General features: G+C 39.4%; 1 protein-coding gene across 1 annotated transcript in view; it reads left to right on the plus strand.

Moving 5' to 3' along the window:
• PPP2CB (protein phosphatase 2 catalytic subunit beta) overlaps positions 1-13,386 on the plus strand; it is a 46,346-nt gene extending 32,960 nt beyond the window's left edge. The window contains exons 4-7 of the mRNA XM_089675087.1: positions 6,254-6,343; positions 9,011-9,172; positions 9,595-9,713; positions 12,675-13,386. Of these exons, the coding sequence (XP_089531213.1) occupies positions 6,254-6,343; positions 9,011-9,172; positions 9,595-9,713; positions 12,675-12,747 (444 nt within the window). The 3' untranslated portion in view covers positions 12,748-13,386. The remainder of the gene's footprint in view (positions 1-6,253; positions 6,344-9,010; positions 9,173-9,594; positions 9,714-12,674) is intronic.
• The last annotated feature ends 576 nt before the right edge of the window (positions 13,387-13,962 follow it).

Below are 13,962 nucleotides of genomic sequence, written 5' to 3' on the forward strand. Positions count from 1 at the left end.
CAATTTATTTTAGCTTACTTTTAAAAAAAAACCAAAAAAAACAAAATGTAAAAAATCTCTTAATACATTTTTTTACTTCCTGATTGACTCCGTACATATGTGTGTCCCATTGACTTAAATGCAAAAACGCCCTCTATTGACTTAAGTGCAACATTGCGTCTATTTAATTTTTTATATAAAAAAAAAAATGTGTATGTATGTTGAATTTGTATCGCCAGACGCCCGGGACATGTAGTTCAGGATGCCGAGCAGGTAGTTTTTTTTTTTTTAAATCTTTTAGCGCCGCTGCCGGCAAGCAGCAGGGCTCAATTGTCAGGTGGAAGCATTCAGGCGACAGCAAAAGGGATAAAGGATAAGCCCGACACTCCACTCCCCTTTCCTGACAAGCACACAATTGGTGCTCAATTACACTGCAGGGTCTGTGATTACCAACCAAAAAAGTCTTCAAATATATTAATAGTAAAAAGGTCAGGTCCGAGCATATAGGCCCTTTACAAAATAATCTAGAGTGGGTGACTGGGGACAAAGAGAAGGCAAATTTATTAAATACCTTCTTCAGCTCTGTGTATACAAAGGAGCATGGGGGAGCTCTTGTCCATAATGGGCATGGTATTGACACAGCTCCAGATGATCACAATTGATATGATCCAAAAATATTTAGACAGTATAAAGGTGAATAAAGCACCTAGACCGGATGGCATACACCCACGGGTCCTTAAAGAATTGAGCTCTGTCATTTCAAAGCCATTGTTTCTAATTTTAGGGACTCTTTAATGACTGGCATAGTGCCACTGGATTGACGTAAGGCCAATGTGGTGCCTATATTTAAAAAAAAAAAAAAAAAAAAGGTCCAAATCTTTACCATGTAATTATAGACCTGTTAGTTTAACTTCTATAGTTGGGAAGATCCTGGAGAGTTTAATAAAAGACCGCATCGATGAGTTCTTGCTGGAAAGAAAACATTTTAAGCAACAGACAGCATGGTTTCATGAAAGACAGAAGTTTTCATACAAATCTGATTTCTTTTTATGAGGAGGTGAGCAAAACCTTGTGGGGTGGCGGTATACTTGGATTTTACAAAAGCGCTTGACACAGTTCCCCACACATGGCTAATGTGTAAGGTAAAGTCTACAGGCTTGGAAAAATCTGTATGCAAATGATAGAAAACTGGCTAAAAGAGAGTAGTGGTTAATATTGCATACTCTGAATGGTCTGGGGTCATCATTGGTGTACCCCAGGGTTCAGTGTTGGGACCCTTACTTTTTAATATATTTATAAACAATATAGGGTCTGAAATTAAAAATCCCATTTCAGTCTTTGCAGATGACACCAAGCTGTGCAGTGGAATAACGTCCTTACAGGATGTCTCCAACTTACAAGCCGACCTCAATGCACTGTTTAATTGGGCAACTATGTGGCAAATGAGGTTTAATGTTGATAAATGTAAGGTTATGCACTTGGGGGCTAAGAATATGCATGCATCATACATACTAGGGGGGTACAACTGGGGGAATCAATGGTGGAGAAGGATCTGGGGGTTCTGGTAGATCACAAGCTTAATAATGGCAATGCCAAGCTGCGGTTTCTAAAGCGAGCAAAAAAATCTCTTGTATTAAAAGAGGTATAGACTCCAGAGAGAGAGATATCATATTACCCCTGTACAAATCATTAGTAATACCTCATCTGGAATATGCAGTTCAGTTTTTAGCACCAATTCACAAAACGAGCATTGGGGTACTGGAGAAAGTACAGAGAAGGGTAACCAAACTGCTAAAAGGCAAGGAGGAGATCAGCTATGAGGAAAGATTAGAGGAACTGAATTTATTCTCTCTTGGGAAGAGGAGATTAATGAGGGATATGATCAACATGTATAAATACATCAGTGGTTCATATAGTGAACTCGGTGTAGAGTTATTCACCCTGAGGTCATCACAGAGGACAAGGGGGCACTCTTTACATCTGGAGGAAAAGAAATTTAATCTCCAAACATGGAAAGGTTTCTTCACAGTGAGAGCTGTGAAAATGTGGATAGACTCCCTCAGGAGTTGGTTCTGGCCAGCTCAGTGGATTGCTTTAAAAAAAGGCCTGGATTCTTTCTTGGGCACACAATATAACTGGACATTTATAGGTAAAATTGATCCAGGGAATATCCGATTGTCTCTCGGGGGATCAGAAGCAAATTGGATTATGCTTTGCTGGGGTTTTTTGCCTTCCTCTGGATCAACTGTGGGTGAAGAATTCTAACATTTTTTTCTTTTTTTTTTTTCTTTTTTTCTTTAATGGTTGAACTGGATGGACTTTTTTGTCTTTTTTTTTCAGCCAGACTAACCTATGTAACTATGTAATGCAGATCAATATTTTTGATCTTATCTGAGAGGCAGTCTCCAGTGTTATTGTATCACACACTTCTACAATAAAAACCTGGTCTAAACTCAACCTCCCTTCTATGTTTATATCGCAAACAAAATTATTATATAAACCTTATGTCAAATAGACACAATCCAACATTTCACCGGGCTGCTGTATCATTTTATATAGTTTATTGATAAAGTTAAAAATATACCCAAAAGAACAAGGGTAATACACAACAAAATTTAAATCAAAAACAGAAATGCCCCCCCCCCTCTCTTGTATTAATACACAGCTGTGTTATATTATTGTGTCCCCCTACATATAATGGTATTAGGGTGATCCCCAACAAAATAAACAACCGATTGTGCAGTTAATTTTCAAAGAAAAAACTGGGCAAGGCAATGGGCTTGTATGCCTGTACGTGTGTGTATGTATGTATGTATGTATATGTATGTACAGTGGGGCAAAAAAGTATTTCGTCCGCCACCAATTGTGCAAGTTCTCCCACTTAAAAAGATGAGAGAGGCCTGTAATTGGCATCATAGGTAGACCTCAACTATGAGAGACAAAATGAGAAAAAAATCCAGACAATCACATTGGCTGATTTGGAAAGAATTTATTTGCAAATTATGGTGGAAAATAAGTATTTGGTCAATATCAAAAGTTCATATCAATACTTTGTTATATATCCTTTGTGGGCAATGACAGAGGTCAAACGTTTCCTGTAAGTCTTCACAAGGTTGGCACACACTGTTGCTGGTATGTTGGCCCATTCCTCCATGCAGATCTCCTCTAGAGCAGTGATGTTTTGGGGCTGTCGCTGGGCAACACGGACTTTCAACTCCCTCCAAAGGTTTTCTATGGGGTTGAGATCTGGAGACTGGCTAGGCCACTCCAGGACCTTGAAATGCTTCTTACGAAGCCACTCCTTCGTTGCCCGGGTGGTACGTTTGGGATCATTGTCATGTTGGAAGACCCAGCCACGTTTCATCTTCAATGCCCTTGCTGATGGAAGCACTGAGCAAACTGTTGGCACTATATAAATCCTGTATTAAAATAATATATGCTCAGAGTTAAAATATAGTGCACATCACATTCTTAACAGTCCTGGTGTGGGGGGTCATCCTGAACAGCCTCTCCCAGGTGAATCTCCATATCAGGACTGTCAAGTATGTGATAATGGGAGGTTGAGTCTAAACCGGGTTTATTGTAGGAAGTGTGTGCATTGTCCAGTTTCCCATTGGCAAATGTAACAGCTGCTATCTGGTGTATACAGTAGTTAACTCAGCCACACCACATACTACTTTTTTTGCCTGATTAGATAACTATATTCAGTTGTACTTGTCAAATGATTTAAAAAAAACTTTTTTTTTTTTTTTTTTAAATGTATTCCTATTTAGCAAAAAGTATCTTGGATTGGCAGATACCTTAAGGCCCCATCCACACATGAACGTTTTGTAACTTGTAGCTCAAAGTTCAAAACACTTATGCAAAAACCCTTTCATATTCAGTAGCCCTTGTTCACATCTGAGTGTCCTGTTGCTCCAAAAAGTACGCACTACTTTCCAGGCAGAATTGAGCATTTATAGACTTTACTGGGAATGCCTGAAAACATTTGATTCAAGCGTTTTTTTTTTTTTTCTTCAGGGTTTTGTTTAACAAATTAACTAATAGTCTTTTTGTCATTGGCTAAAACAAAAAGCCTGAAGCTTGAATACACATGTAAAACTCTCATAATGCACTTTTAAAAATGCCTGTATACACATTCAAAAAAGTTCAAACTAAACTGAAAATCGCTCTTCTCAGGCTGAATGCAGCCTCCAATGCCTGGCCAGACTTTTTCATTAACTAAATGAAGCTTCAGTGTTCAATTTGTTTTATGCAGACAGAGTTTTCTGCGAGGTGCTCAAGAACGCCTTCAGCTTCCCACACTTGTGTGGGCGCTATTAGATAGACAAATGTGTAAGACAGTTAAAACAGCCAGCTTATGATGCTGTCAAGATTATAATACTGGTTTGTTTAAAATTCAAGAGTACGTTCATTTTAATCAGTGACTAATATTGCTGTGTAAATTGTAAGAATGTTTTTTTTTTTTTTTTAATCCAACCAGCGCTACAATTTCCATAATAGACATGTCCTATTATTTGAGCCACTTCCTGACCAACCACGCACGCACGTACGTCAATCAGGAAATGCTTTTACAGGATCATGACTGTAGCCATGAGCCTGGTATCAAATTTTTCAGCCGTCAATGCTTTACATTGAAAAAGTTATCCAAGCAGCCATATCACCTATGCAGACTCCCTTCTGCCACCTTTCCCGGCCTCTCCTGTCCCACTTGGGAGCCCAGGACCGATGTGACCTGTTGCATCAAATGGACAGCAAAGAGTTCTGTTCCTTCCCCCCTCTCCTGTGATGGCAGAAATCAGAAGCAACGAGGATTTAGTCACATCCGGTTTCATGGTTGTTTACAAGACGCAACTGGCTAGTAAAGACGCCAATTAACTTTTTCGATGCCAGAACTGTTTTTGCATACATTTAAAAAAATCATTTTAGGCTTGAAGATTACACAAAACCCTCCAAAACCATATATTTTCTGAAAGCAGATACCCTACAAAATAAAATAGAGTTCACATTTTTTATGGCACACAGTATTACCGGAAAGGTCTAGGAAATGCAGAATTTCAGTAAAAAACACACTAAAGTAAAGTGAATTTTAGGGCAAACAAATGCAACAAATTGCCAAAATATTTGGTAAGATATGAAAGACAAGGTCGCGGCGAGTAACTAGATATCCAGCATGCCAGAACTTAAATTTGTGTGCGCGCCTATGAAATGGTGACAAACTGCAGTATCCTATATTTTCTATAGGAGACTCTTCAAAAGGCCCTATAGGTCATCAGTTTAGTGTCACGGAGGAGGTCTTGTGCTAGAATCAGTGCTGTCACTCCGGTGTGCATGGCACTGACGTGTGCGTTTACGTTAGTTTGTGCGTATTTGTGGGGGTTGAGGGGCTTACTTTTTTGGGGGGGGTATGTGCTTGGGTGTAACTTTTTTTTTATTTTTGCAATAGAATTTTTCTTTTCTTTTCCATCACATAGGGGGCTGGTACCAGGGGGGGGGGGGGGGGGGAGGGGCTGTGGAAGCAATTGGGCTGCCCGTCTGCTTCCACCGGACAGGCTTGGTTGGCTGATTTGGAGGGCACCAGAGGGATGCATTAGACCCCACATCTCTCCATAAAGAGGACCTGTCACAGTCCATGCTATCACAAAGGATGTTGTTTTTACCTTGTGATTGCTATTAGGTTCAATAAAAAATAGGCACAGTGTAAAAAAAAAAAACATTGAAATTAAATTAAAACATTTTTAATAATGCGCCCTTGTCCCACTATGCTCACGTGCAAATACAAATGCACATCGGTCCTGCGCACACATGTAAACGATGATCAAACACATGCAGTATCATAGCAAACATCAGTGAGAGCAATAATTCTAGAACCAGACCTCCTGGTAACCTGTTAAGGCTTTTAAAACCTCGCCTATGGAGATTTTTAGGTACCGTAGTTAGTCGGTGTTTCACAGGTGTACACCGTTTTAAAGCATGACATGGTAGGTATCTGTTTACTAGGCGTAACATCTGTTTAAATTTTACAAAAAACAAATTGGGTATTGTTTACACAAAAATTCTAAGTATTTTTTCCTGAAAATTTTGAGTTTAATAAACCTCTGGGCAAATATTGTTTGACATTAAAAATTGTAACCCCCCCCACTTTATTTGCTTTCAAAATATATCTATTATAGGGGTTCTAAGTATTTTCTAGCAAAATAAATTGCAAATTATTACATGTATGTGAGAAATGTTTGAAGTGGCTAAATTAAACTTAAACCCGGTTTCATTTCAGATTTTCTGTCTCCATGGAGGGCTCTCCCCATCTATTGATACATTGGATCACATCCGTGCTTTGGATCGCTTACAAGAAGTTCCCCATGAGGTATTTTTTTTGGTGGCTTCATGCACAATTATATATTAAATTACAGACACTTGCGAAACTTTAGAATAGACTAAGATAATGGATTTATTAAACCATCACTTCTTGTACCCTGCAAGGTATTTTTATTCTTGTGATTTATGTACTACATTTAAGTTTAATCTACCTGTAGTACCAACCTAAAGCATTTATTTCTCCCAATGGATCATTGGTAAACATAGGAGGTCATTATTCAACTTTGGATATATTAGATGCCTGTAGGTGATTGAACAATAGTAAAGTCCTCCAGTGGGTATAACCCAGCTTGTGTTGGTGTTCTGAGGAGGTAGGATGTCTTTCTACAGCTCTGGACTACTATACTGAAAAAAATTCTATCCAGAAGTTACTGACACTGTCATACTAGACTGTCAGATCCTGTATATGCACCCCAGCAGCTGATGTAGTTGCAATTGTCATTCGCTGATCTGCAAATTAAAAATTTTACTGCATAAACCTTGCTCCTCTGTGACATACCAACTCAGTCACTGCAGCGGCCATCCACAGGGTCCATGTTCTACACACTGCTTAGCTTCTTGCTTGTTCCACCTTAACACCACAACATAACAGTCCCCAGAACTGGAAATTTTCTGAAGCAGTTGCACCCAGTTTCACTGGCAGACCTGTCTCACAGATTGTAGACTGATACTTGGGCCTCGTTCTTGCTGACATAACTTCTAAATGCAAGTAATGAGATTAAATTGTAAAGTTCACACTGTGGGGTTTTCTGTTGTCAGGTGCATGCATTATAGCTGTGTTTTAGAGAATTTAATTTTGTTTGTCCAGGTGTAGATAAGATACGCTGAATTACTTTAAACTTGGGTAAACTCCTTTTAACCTTTTAGGCTTTCAGCTTTCCAAAGTCAGCGCTCCAGCTTCCAGTGTCTGTGGTACCTGGGTCTATTTTTGGAGACTGCCCAATCAGCATCTTCCTCCCTCAGGATAAAATTGCCTCCCTAAGGTCAAGTTCTCAAACCCTCTGGTCATGACAGTCTTCAATTTTCTTCTGCATGAGGGTTCTGAGCCTCACGGTGGCCTCCTTTTTGAGGCAGTTGCCTTTGCCCAGTTTTCACTCCAGGCCCCTTCAGTCCAACATTTTTAATACAAATTCAATCCTTAGGTAACCCAATATTCTGTCTACTCAAACACAGCTCTCTATGGCATGGTGGATATCCAATACAGCCCTGAAGTTGGAAGGACTTGGGAAGTGGTAATGACAGATGTGAGCCTTATGGGCTGGGGTGGAGTTTACAACTTCCTGACTGTCCAGGGGACATGGTACCTGCAAGAGTCCAAATACCCCATCAACATTCTACAACTGAGGGCCACTACATTGTCTCTACAGCATCTTCCCTTTTAGAAGGTCACCCAGTTCGAGTACAGTCAATCAGTGCCACAACAGTACCTACATAAATAAAGGGGGCACTAGAAGATTAGCAGCCCTAAACGAAATGTCTACGACTCTCATGGGCAGACATCCTAAGCTGCCAACTGAGCAAAGACACTTCCTAGGCTGTCAATGCCCAGACCTGGAAGAGTTATGTCTGTACTGTGAGATCTTTCTAAATTTAAGATTATGAAAACCAGATGTGGACATTCTGGCCTCATGTTCAGCAAGAAACTGAACAAGTTTGTGTCCAAGACCAGCCTTTGCAGTAGATGCCCTAGTGGTTCCTTGGACTCCATTCCAACAAGTTTATATCTACTCTCCAAAGATCCTACCTTGACTGTTTCGCAGGGGTGATTCACATACCAAAGTGGCCCTGAAGTGCGTGATATACAGATGTACTCAGACTTCTTTTTTTATTAATTTCATATTACAAAATCCAATGTACCAATCAAAACTCAGTTTTCCAATACATACTTTACATATTCCACCCCCCCCCCCCCCCTTGAGGTAAGAGTGTTCAACAGAATGTACCTATACATCTGTCTCGCATATCTAATACCTCTTAACCATTGTTTGCTGGTACTGGACAACCATCTTTCACATTCTTTCCTCCAATATTTAACATTTACCCTTTCTGAGGCTCCCTCTGCCCTTCTTCTTGGTGACACATTTCTACACTAGAAATCCAGCCTACAAACCTACTAAATTATAACTGCATTGACTAGATTGCATAAGGCAAACTTCTAGACTGTCCAGCTGGGCAATCTTGAGTAAACTCCATCATGATCTGTGAAAAAGAAAAAAAAATTGTTAGGCACAGTGGAACAATGTCTACCTTCATAACTCAGCTTTACAGTGCTCCTTATTTTTAGTGTTGCTTGTTCTGTTATCTTTCATTCTCCATCATTAATCCTGGTCCCACAGTTACCCAGTTTTCTGAATGTTAACCCCTTAAACCTTTGTTGTAAACTTTTCTATTTAACCTTTTGGCACTTCTATATTTCTCCTTTTTGTATTTTTTTTTACTGTAAGTAGCTTGGGACATGAAAGTGTAGCAACAGCATTTTGGGCTAAACAAAAACTGTTGCTACTTTCATTATTCATTTATTAGAACATAGAGGCATAGAAAACAACAACTTTAGATTGTTCAGAAACATAACCTAGCCCATTACTTGTTCCAGAATGCATGTATGTGCTGTCGTAATTATCAGTGTTATTTCAATACATCTCTCCATGTGTTCTAGGGCCCTATGTGTGACCTTTTGTGGTCCGATCCTGATGATCGTGGTGGCTGGGGTATTTCTCCAAGAGGTGCTGGCTACACTTTTGGACAAGATATCTCTGAAACTTTTAATCATGCCAATGGCCTCACTTTGGTGTCACGAGCTCATCAGCTGGTCATGGAGGTAAGGCTAGTATTACAGTAGGTTTATTTGGAACAAAGTACGTTGCCATCTCCTCGGCTTTAGTGTGGTCTTTATACTATGATGTGGGTAAATTTGAATGATATACCATTTTATATAACGTGCAGTGACTTGGAACACGTGAAAATATTTTGCCCTCTTTGCCAAGAGCAATGGTATTACAGGCCACAGTGAGCACCTCCAGCCTGTCCTGCCTATATTGCACACTGGAGGAGTTCCCTGTTTTTCACCAAGCTGTACTGTGGCAGGGCAAGAAAGATGGCAGAGTACATTTCTCAGCCTTTCAATAAATTGTAGTTTCAAGCTAATTTTTGAAAATGTATAGAAAGGCTTTATAAGGTGATTGTGTGTTTTTAAATAACAAAAAATTACTGCATATATTAAATGTCGTTTTCTTTATACAGGGCTACAACTGGTGTCATGACAGAAATGTGGTTACCATTTTCAGTGCACCTAATTACTGTTATCGTTGTGGAAATCAGGCAGCTATTATGGAACTGGATGATACCCTTAAATACTCCTTGTAAGTAAAAAAAAAAAAAAAAAATTATCTGTAAAAAGGGCATATGTAGTTAGCATTAATATATATATTTTTGTCATGTTTCCAATTTGGTAGATTTCCCTTTACTGCCTGTTTTGGCAGTAAAGACAAAACTCAACAAGGTGCAAAATGAAATCTTAGTTGTCACTGAAACAAGTCCCCACTGGAATATTTTTGGACTTTTAGTCCTGGTTTCTAAAGTCATCGGGAGAAATGGAAAGTGAATCTACGGAGACAGCAAAAAACACTTAAGGGGTTCTAACACCTCTTTGTTCAAAGCTTGAAAAACAATTTGGCTTTAGATGAACTTTAAAGACTTGAATCGTTTAGTTCTTTGTGTAGAGCCAGATGTTGTAATTATCAGATGCTGTATTTGTCTGGCCATATAGGCATAGCACCTGGTTGCTAGAAAATCGTCAGCTTATGGATATTGTCATACTAGTTTACCAGAATGTAACACATAAGAAAGCAGTAGAATCAGTTCATGGGAAATAGTGTATTCGTTTTTCTGTACAAGTAAACATGATCTATTTTACAAGGATTGGGCACAAATGGACAGCAGAGCATAGATGATCTATTTGCCAACGAAGTGTCACAATATACAGACACTCTTTAAAGTTGAACTACACTGCATCTGAGCACCACAAAGTAAAAATGCTATTAAATTCATTTTTTAATAATCAAAGCAAACTCCACCATCCATCCATGTCTCCATGTTTTATTTTGCTGAGAAATCACTTTTAAAAAATAACCCTCCTAGCATTTCTGGTCATGGCCATCTTGAGTAAGGACAGATGATTCATGTAGCATTTACTTCCTGGAATCCATCTGCCCTTAGTTCAGTCATACAAGCAGGAGGGCGTGCTTAGCTGAAAAAACTCTCTCTCCCCTACAGAAGACTCCTGGGATGTATGACATCATTTGCCTAGGCAAGAAACCAGGGAGTAACTGAAGAAACTTTAAAAAAAAATAAATAAATAGTTTAAAACAAGTCAATATGATAGACTTTCCTATCTATTTACTAATGCTAGCAGCATAAGAATTAAAAATGGTAATTGTTGATTGAGAGAGTGAATTTCCACTTTAAGCTCCTCTCCCTGACAACCAGCAGGTGTGGGGAACTCCTTTAAGAGGCAACTAACTACAGTATCAATAAATTACTGAGCAAGAAGTCAGCAACTGTACACAACCACAACTCCCATAACTTTTTAACGTCACATATGCAATAGCTGCAGACATCACTCCAACAATAGTGATTTTAAATTCAAGGCACTTTCCATGCATGACACAAGTAGCATTTTTGTTGTCATGCAGTTTTTTTTTTTGTTTTTTTTTTGCTGGCATTTTTGCAGTTAAACCAAATTTTGTGTGAATCAGCTGGATTTACTGCATGCATGTTATTTGTAACTTGTGGTATTTTGATATTCTACTCATTTTCTTTTACCTGCCCTTTGTCACTTGCACATTATAAACTCCATTTACTTCGGTGACAAAGAAAATTAAGACCTTGAGCAACTGTGTGTGATCCTTTTAACCGCCTCGCCTGCCATATAGTCCAATGACGGGTGCAAGGCGGTTCTCTCATTCTGGGAGGACGTCATATGACTTCCTCCCATTCTCACCTCGCATGCACGGCCCCCGGAGCCCGGCGATCGGCAGTGCGCTGTGTACCTTGGACACAGTGGATCACCGATCCACGGAAAGAGCCGAAGATGTCGGCTTGGTCATGTGATCAGCTGTGTTCAATCACAGCTGATCCCATGTAAACAGGGAAATGCCGGTTATCGGCATTTCTCTCCTCACGAGCTGTCACTCTTGACAGCTCGTGAGGAGGGCCGGTAATATGCATTCCTCGGAGGGGACATGTACACTGATCATCAGGGCACTGATGATCAGTGTAGTCCTAGCAGTGCCACCTGTCAGTGTCCATCAGTGCCAGCTCTCAGTGCTCATCCATACCACCTGCCAGTGCACATGCCACATATCAGTGCCCATCTGAGCCACCTGTCAGTGATGCCTGTCAATGCCCATCAGTGCCACCTATCAGTGCCCATCACTGCAGCCTCATTAGCGCACATCAGTGAAGGAGAAAAATCACTTATTTACCAAATTTTATAACAAAAACTAAAACTTTTTTTTTCAAAATTTTCAGTGGTTTTTGGTTTGTTTAAGAAAAAATAAAAAATCCAGAGGTGAATAAATACCACCAAAATAAAGCTCTATCTGTTACAAAAAAAATACAAATTTCATATGGGTACAGTGTTGCATGACTGCTCAATTGTTATTCAAAGTGTGACAGCGCTGAAAGCTGGAAATTTGGCCTGGGCAGGAAGGGGGTATAAGTGCCCTGTAGGCAAGTGGTTAATGCCTATTCATGATTATTCGCCTTAATGCATGTGCAAATGTTTGACATTGTTTGCAACGCATGTTAGTGCATCAAGAAGTGCTTTAAAAATGCACATCAAAAATGTTGCAGCAGAAGTGCATAATCCTGAATCCTGCCTCAATTGAAGTGAATAGAGTTTGGGATGTGCACGGCCTGAGGACGACGTGGAACACTGAGAAGACTTTGATGATTTTCTGGTCCAACATAACCAGGGAGCTGCATTTTAGGCAAAAACGATCTATTACAAAATTGTTGGGTAGAGGAGGAGGCCCTGACAATGATTAGTGCACTTTTCCTTTATTCAAATAACTCTACACTTGTGCCAACTATATTTGGAATGTAACAATTTAGATAAGGAAATTGCCATAAGGTGAAATAACAAACTCTGTTGAAATAACTCGTGCTGCTTGGTGAAACTGACCCCTATTTTTTTAAGGTATAATTTGCTTTTTAATGCATGTCTTTTTAGTTATCTGAAATATATGAATTGTAGCATTCAATTACTAATGCCATAGTAGAGATTATTTTAATTGAGTTCTCTCTTTATTTTCCCACAGCCTTCAGTTTGACCCAGCTCCTCGACGTGGAGAGCCACATGTTACTCGACGCACTCCTGACTATTTCCTATAAGCAATTGTAAACACATTGCCTTCATCTGTGCAATTATACTTGGCATTTAAACCAGATTAAATGTGTCTGTATATAGACATGGAAACCAACAAAAGAAAACCAAAATGTTTTAATTTAAAAATTGGATCCTGCTTATACATCACACTGACCTGCCCATTGAAGAAATATTCTTTGCATTTCCCCAGTTTATATTTCCAAATAGGCTAAGAACCCATCACGGACCAAAATGTGCCATACTGTTGATGAAGCATTTAGCACAATTTGAGACTGCGGTTCATTATTTCAATCAGTCCATTAGTCAGTTTGCCTGCTGTATTTGTAAGTCATGTTTCCTACTGAACTGTTCAACCAGTAAAGGGTAACTTGCAAGGCCTTTATCTCCCTTTGCACCTACTTTGTAAATTTTAGTTGTAGTGATAAGCTGGCATGACAGATACCATTTGGAGTTATTTTTAAAAAGAAATGCACCTGCTAATCATTCACTGTATATTTTTTGTTTTTCAAAAGTACAGATACATTGGAGAAATCTGACCTGAGTGTATGCCATAACATTAATGTACGTTTTTCTGTATATTTGTCAAAGTGCTTGCAGCTCCTTTGGTGTATTTGAACAAATAAACTTTCAATTGTAGACCTCCAGTGTGTGTTAAACTTGGTGTTTAATGTGTAGACTTAATTCATAATGCCAATATAATATTCCTGTGGAGTCCCTTGTATGCCAACCTTTACAGTGGTACCTTGATTCCTTTCCAATTAAAACTTAAGCCTTACCTCCACCCAGAGCAGTCTTTTGCTGTCAATCCAGAACTTCTGTAGAGGCTCTATTTGACTGTTAAATGATGGCACACATACCTCAGAGTGCCTTCTAACCTGGAAACATTTGCACCCACCACCCCTCTTCCCCCCTTCCCTTCCACAATTGTTGCCATCGACTTCAGAGTCTCTGGGTCCAGAATCTCCACCATCTTGGTTGGCCAGTCAGGGATGACTTAGTGACGCTATGGTAAAAATGTAAAATCGCATGGTTAGTTCCCCATTTTATTTCACTTTTTTTTTGGCCTACTCCTCTTCATCTTTATAATCTTTGAAATTTCACTGTTTGAAGGATCCCACACATTTATTTCCTTGAATTCACAATGCCCTGTAAATGTGTATTGCTGTGTCGCATGTTCCACTGAGCCTGACTTCTGAACTACAGAGTTGCTGAGAGGAAGA

This window comes from Staurois parvus, unplaced genomic scaffold, assembly GCF_062004578.1.
Source record: "Staurois parvus isolate SC_StPar_1 unplaced genomic scaffold, SC_StPar_1.0 ptg000013l, whole genome shotgun sequence".
NCBI lineage: Eukaryota > Metazoa > Chordata > Amphibia > Anura > Ranidae > Staurois > Staurois parvus.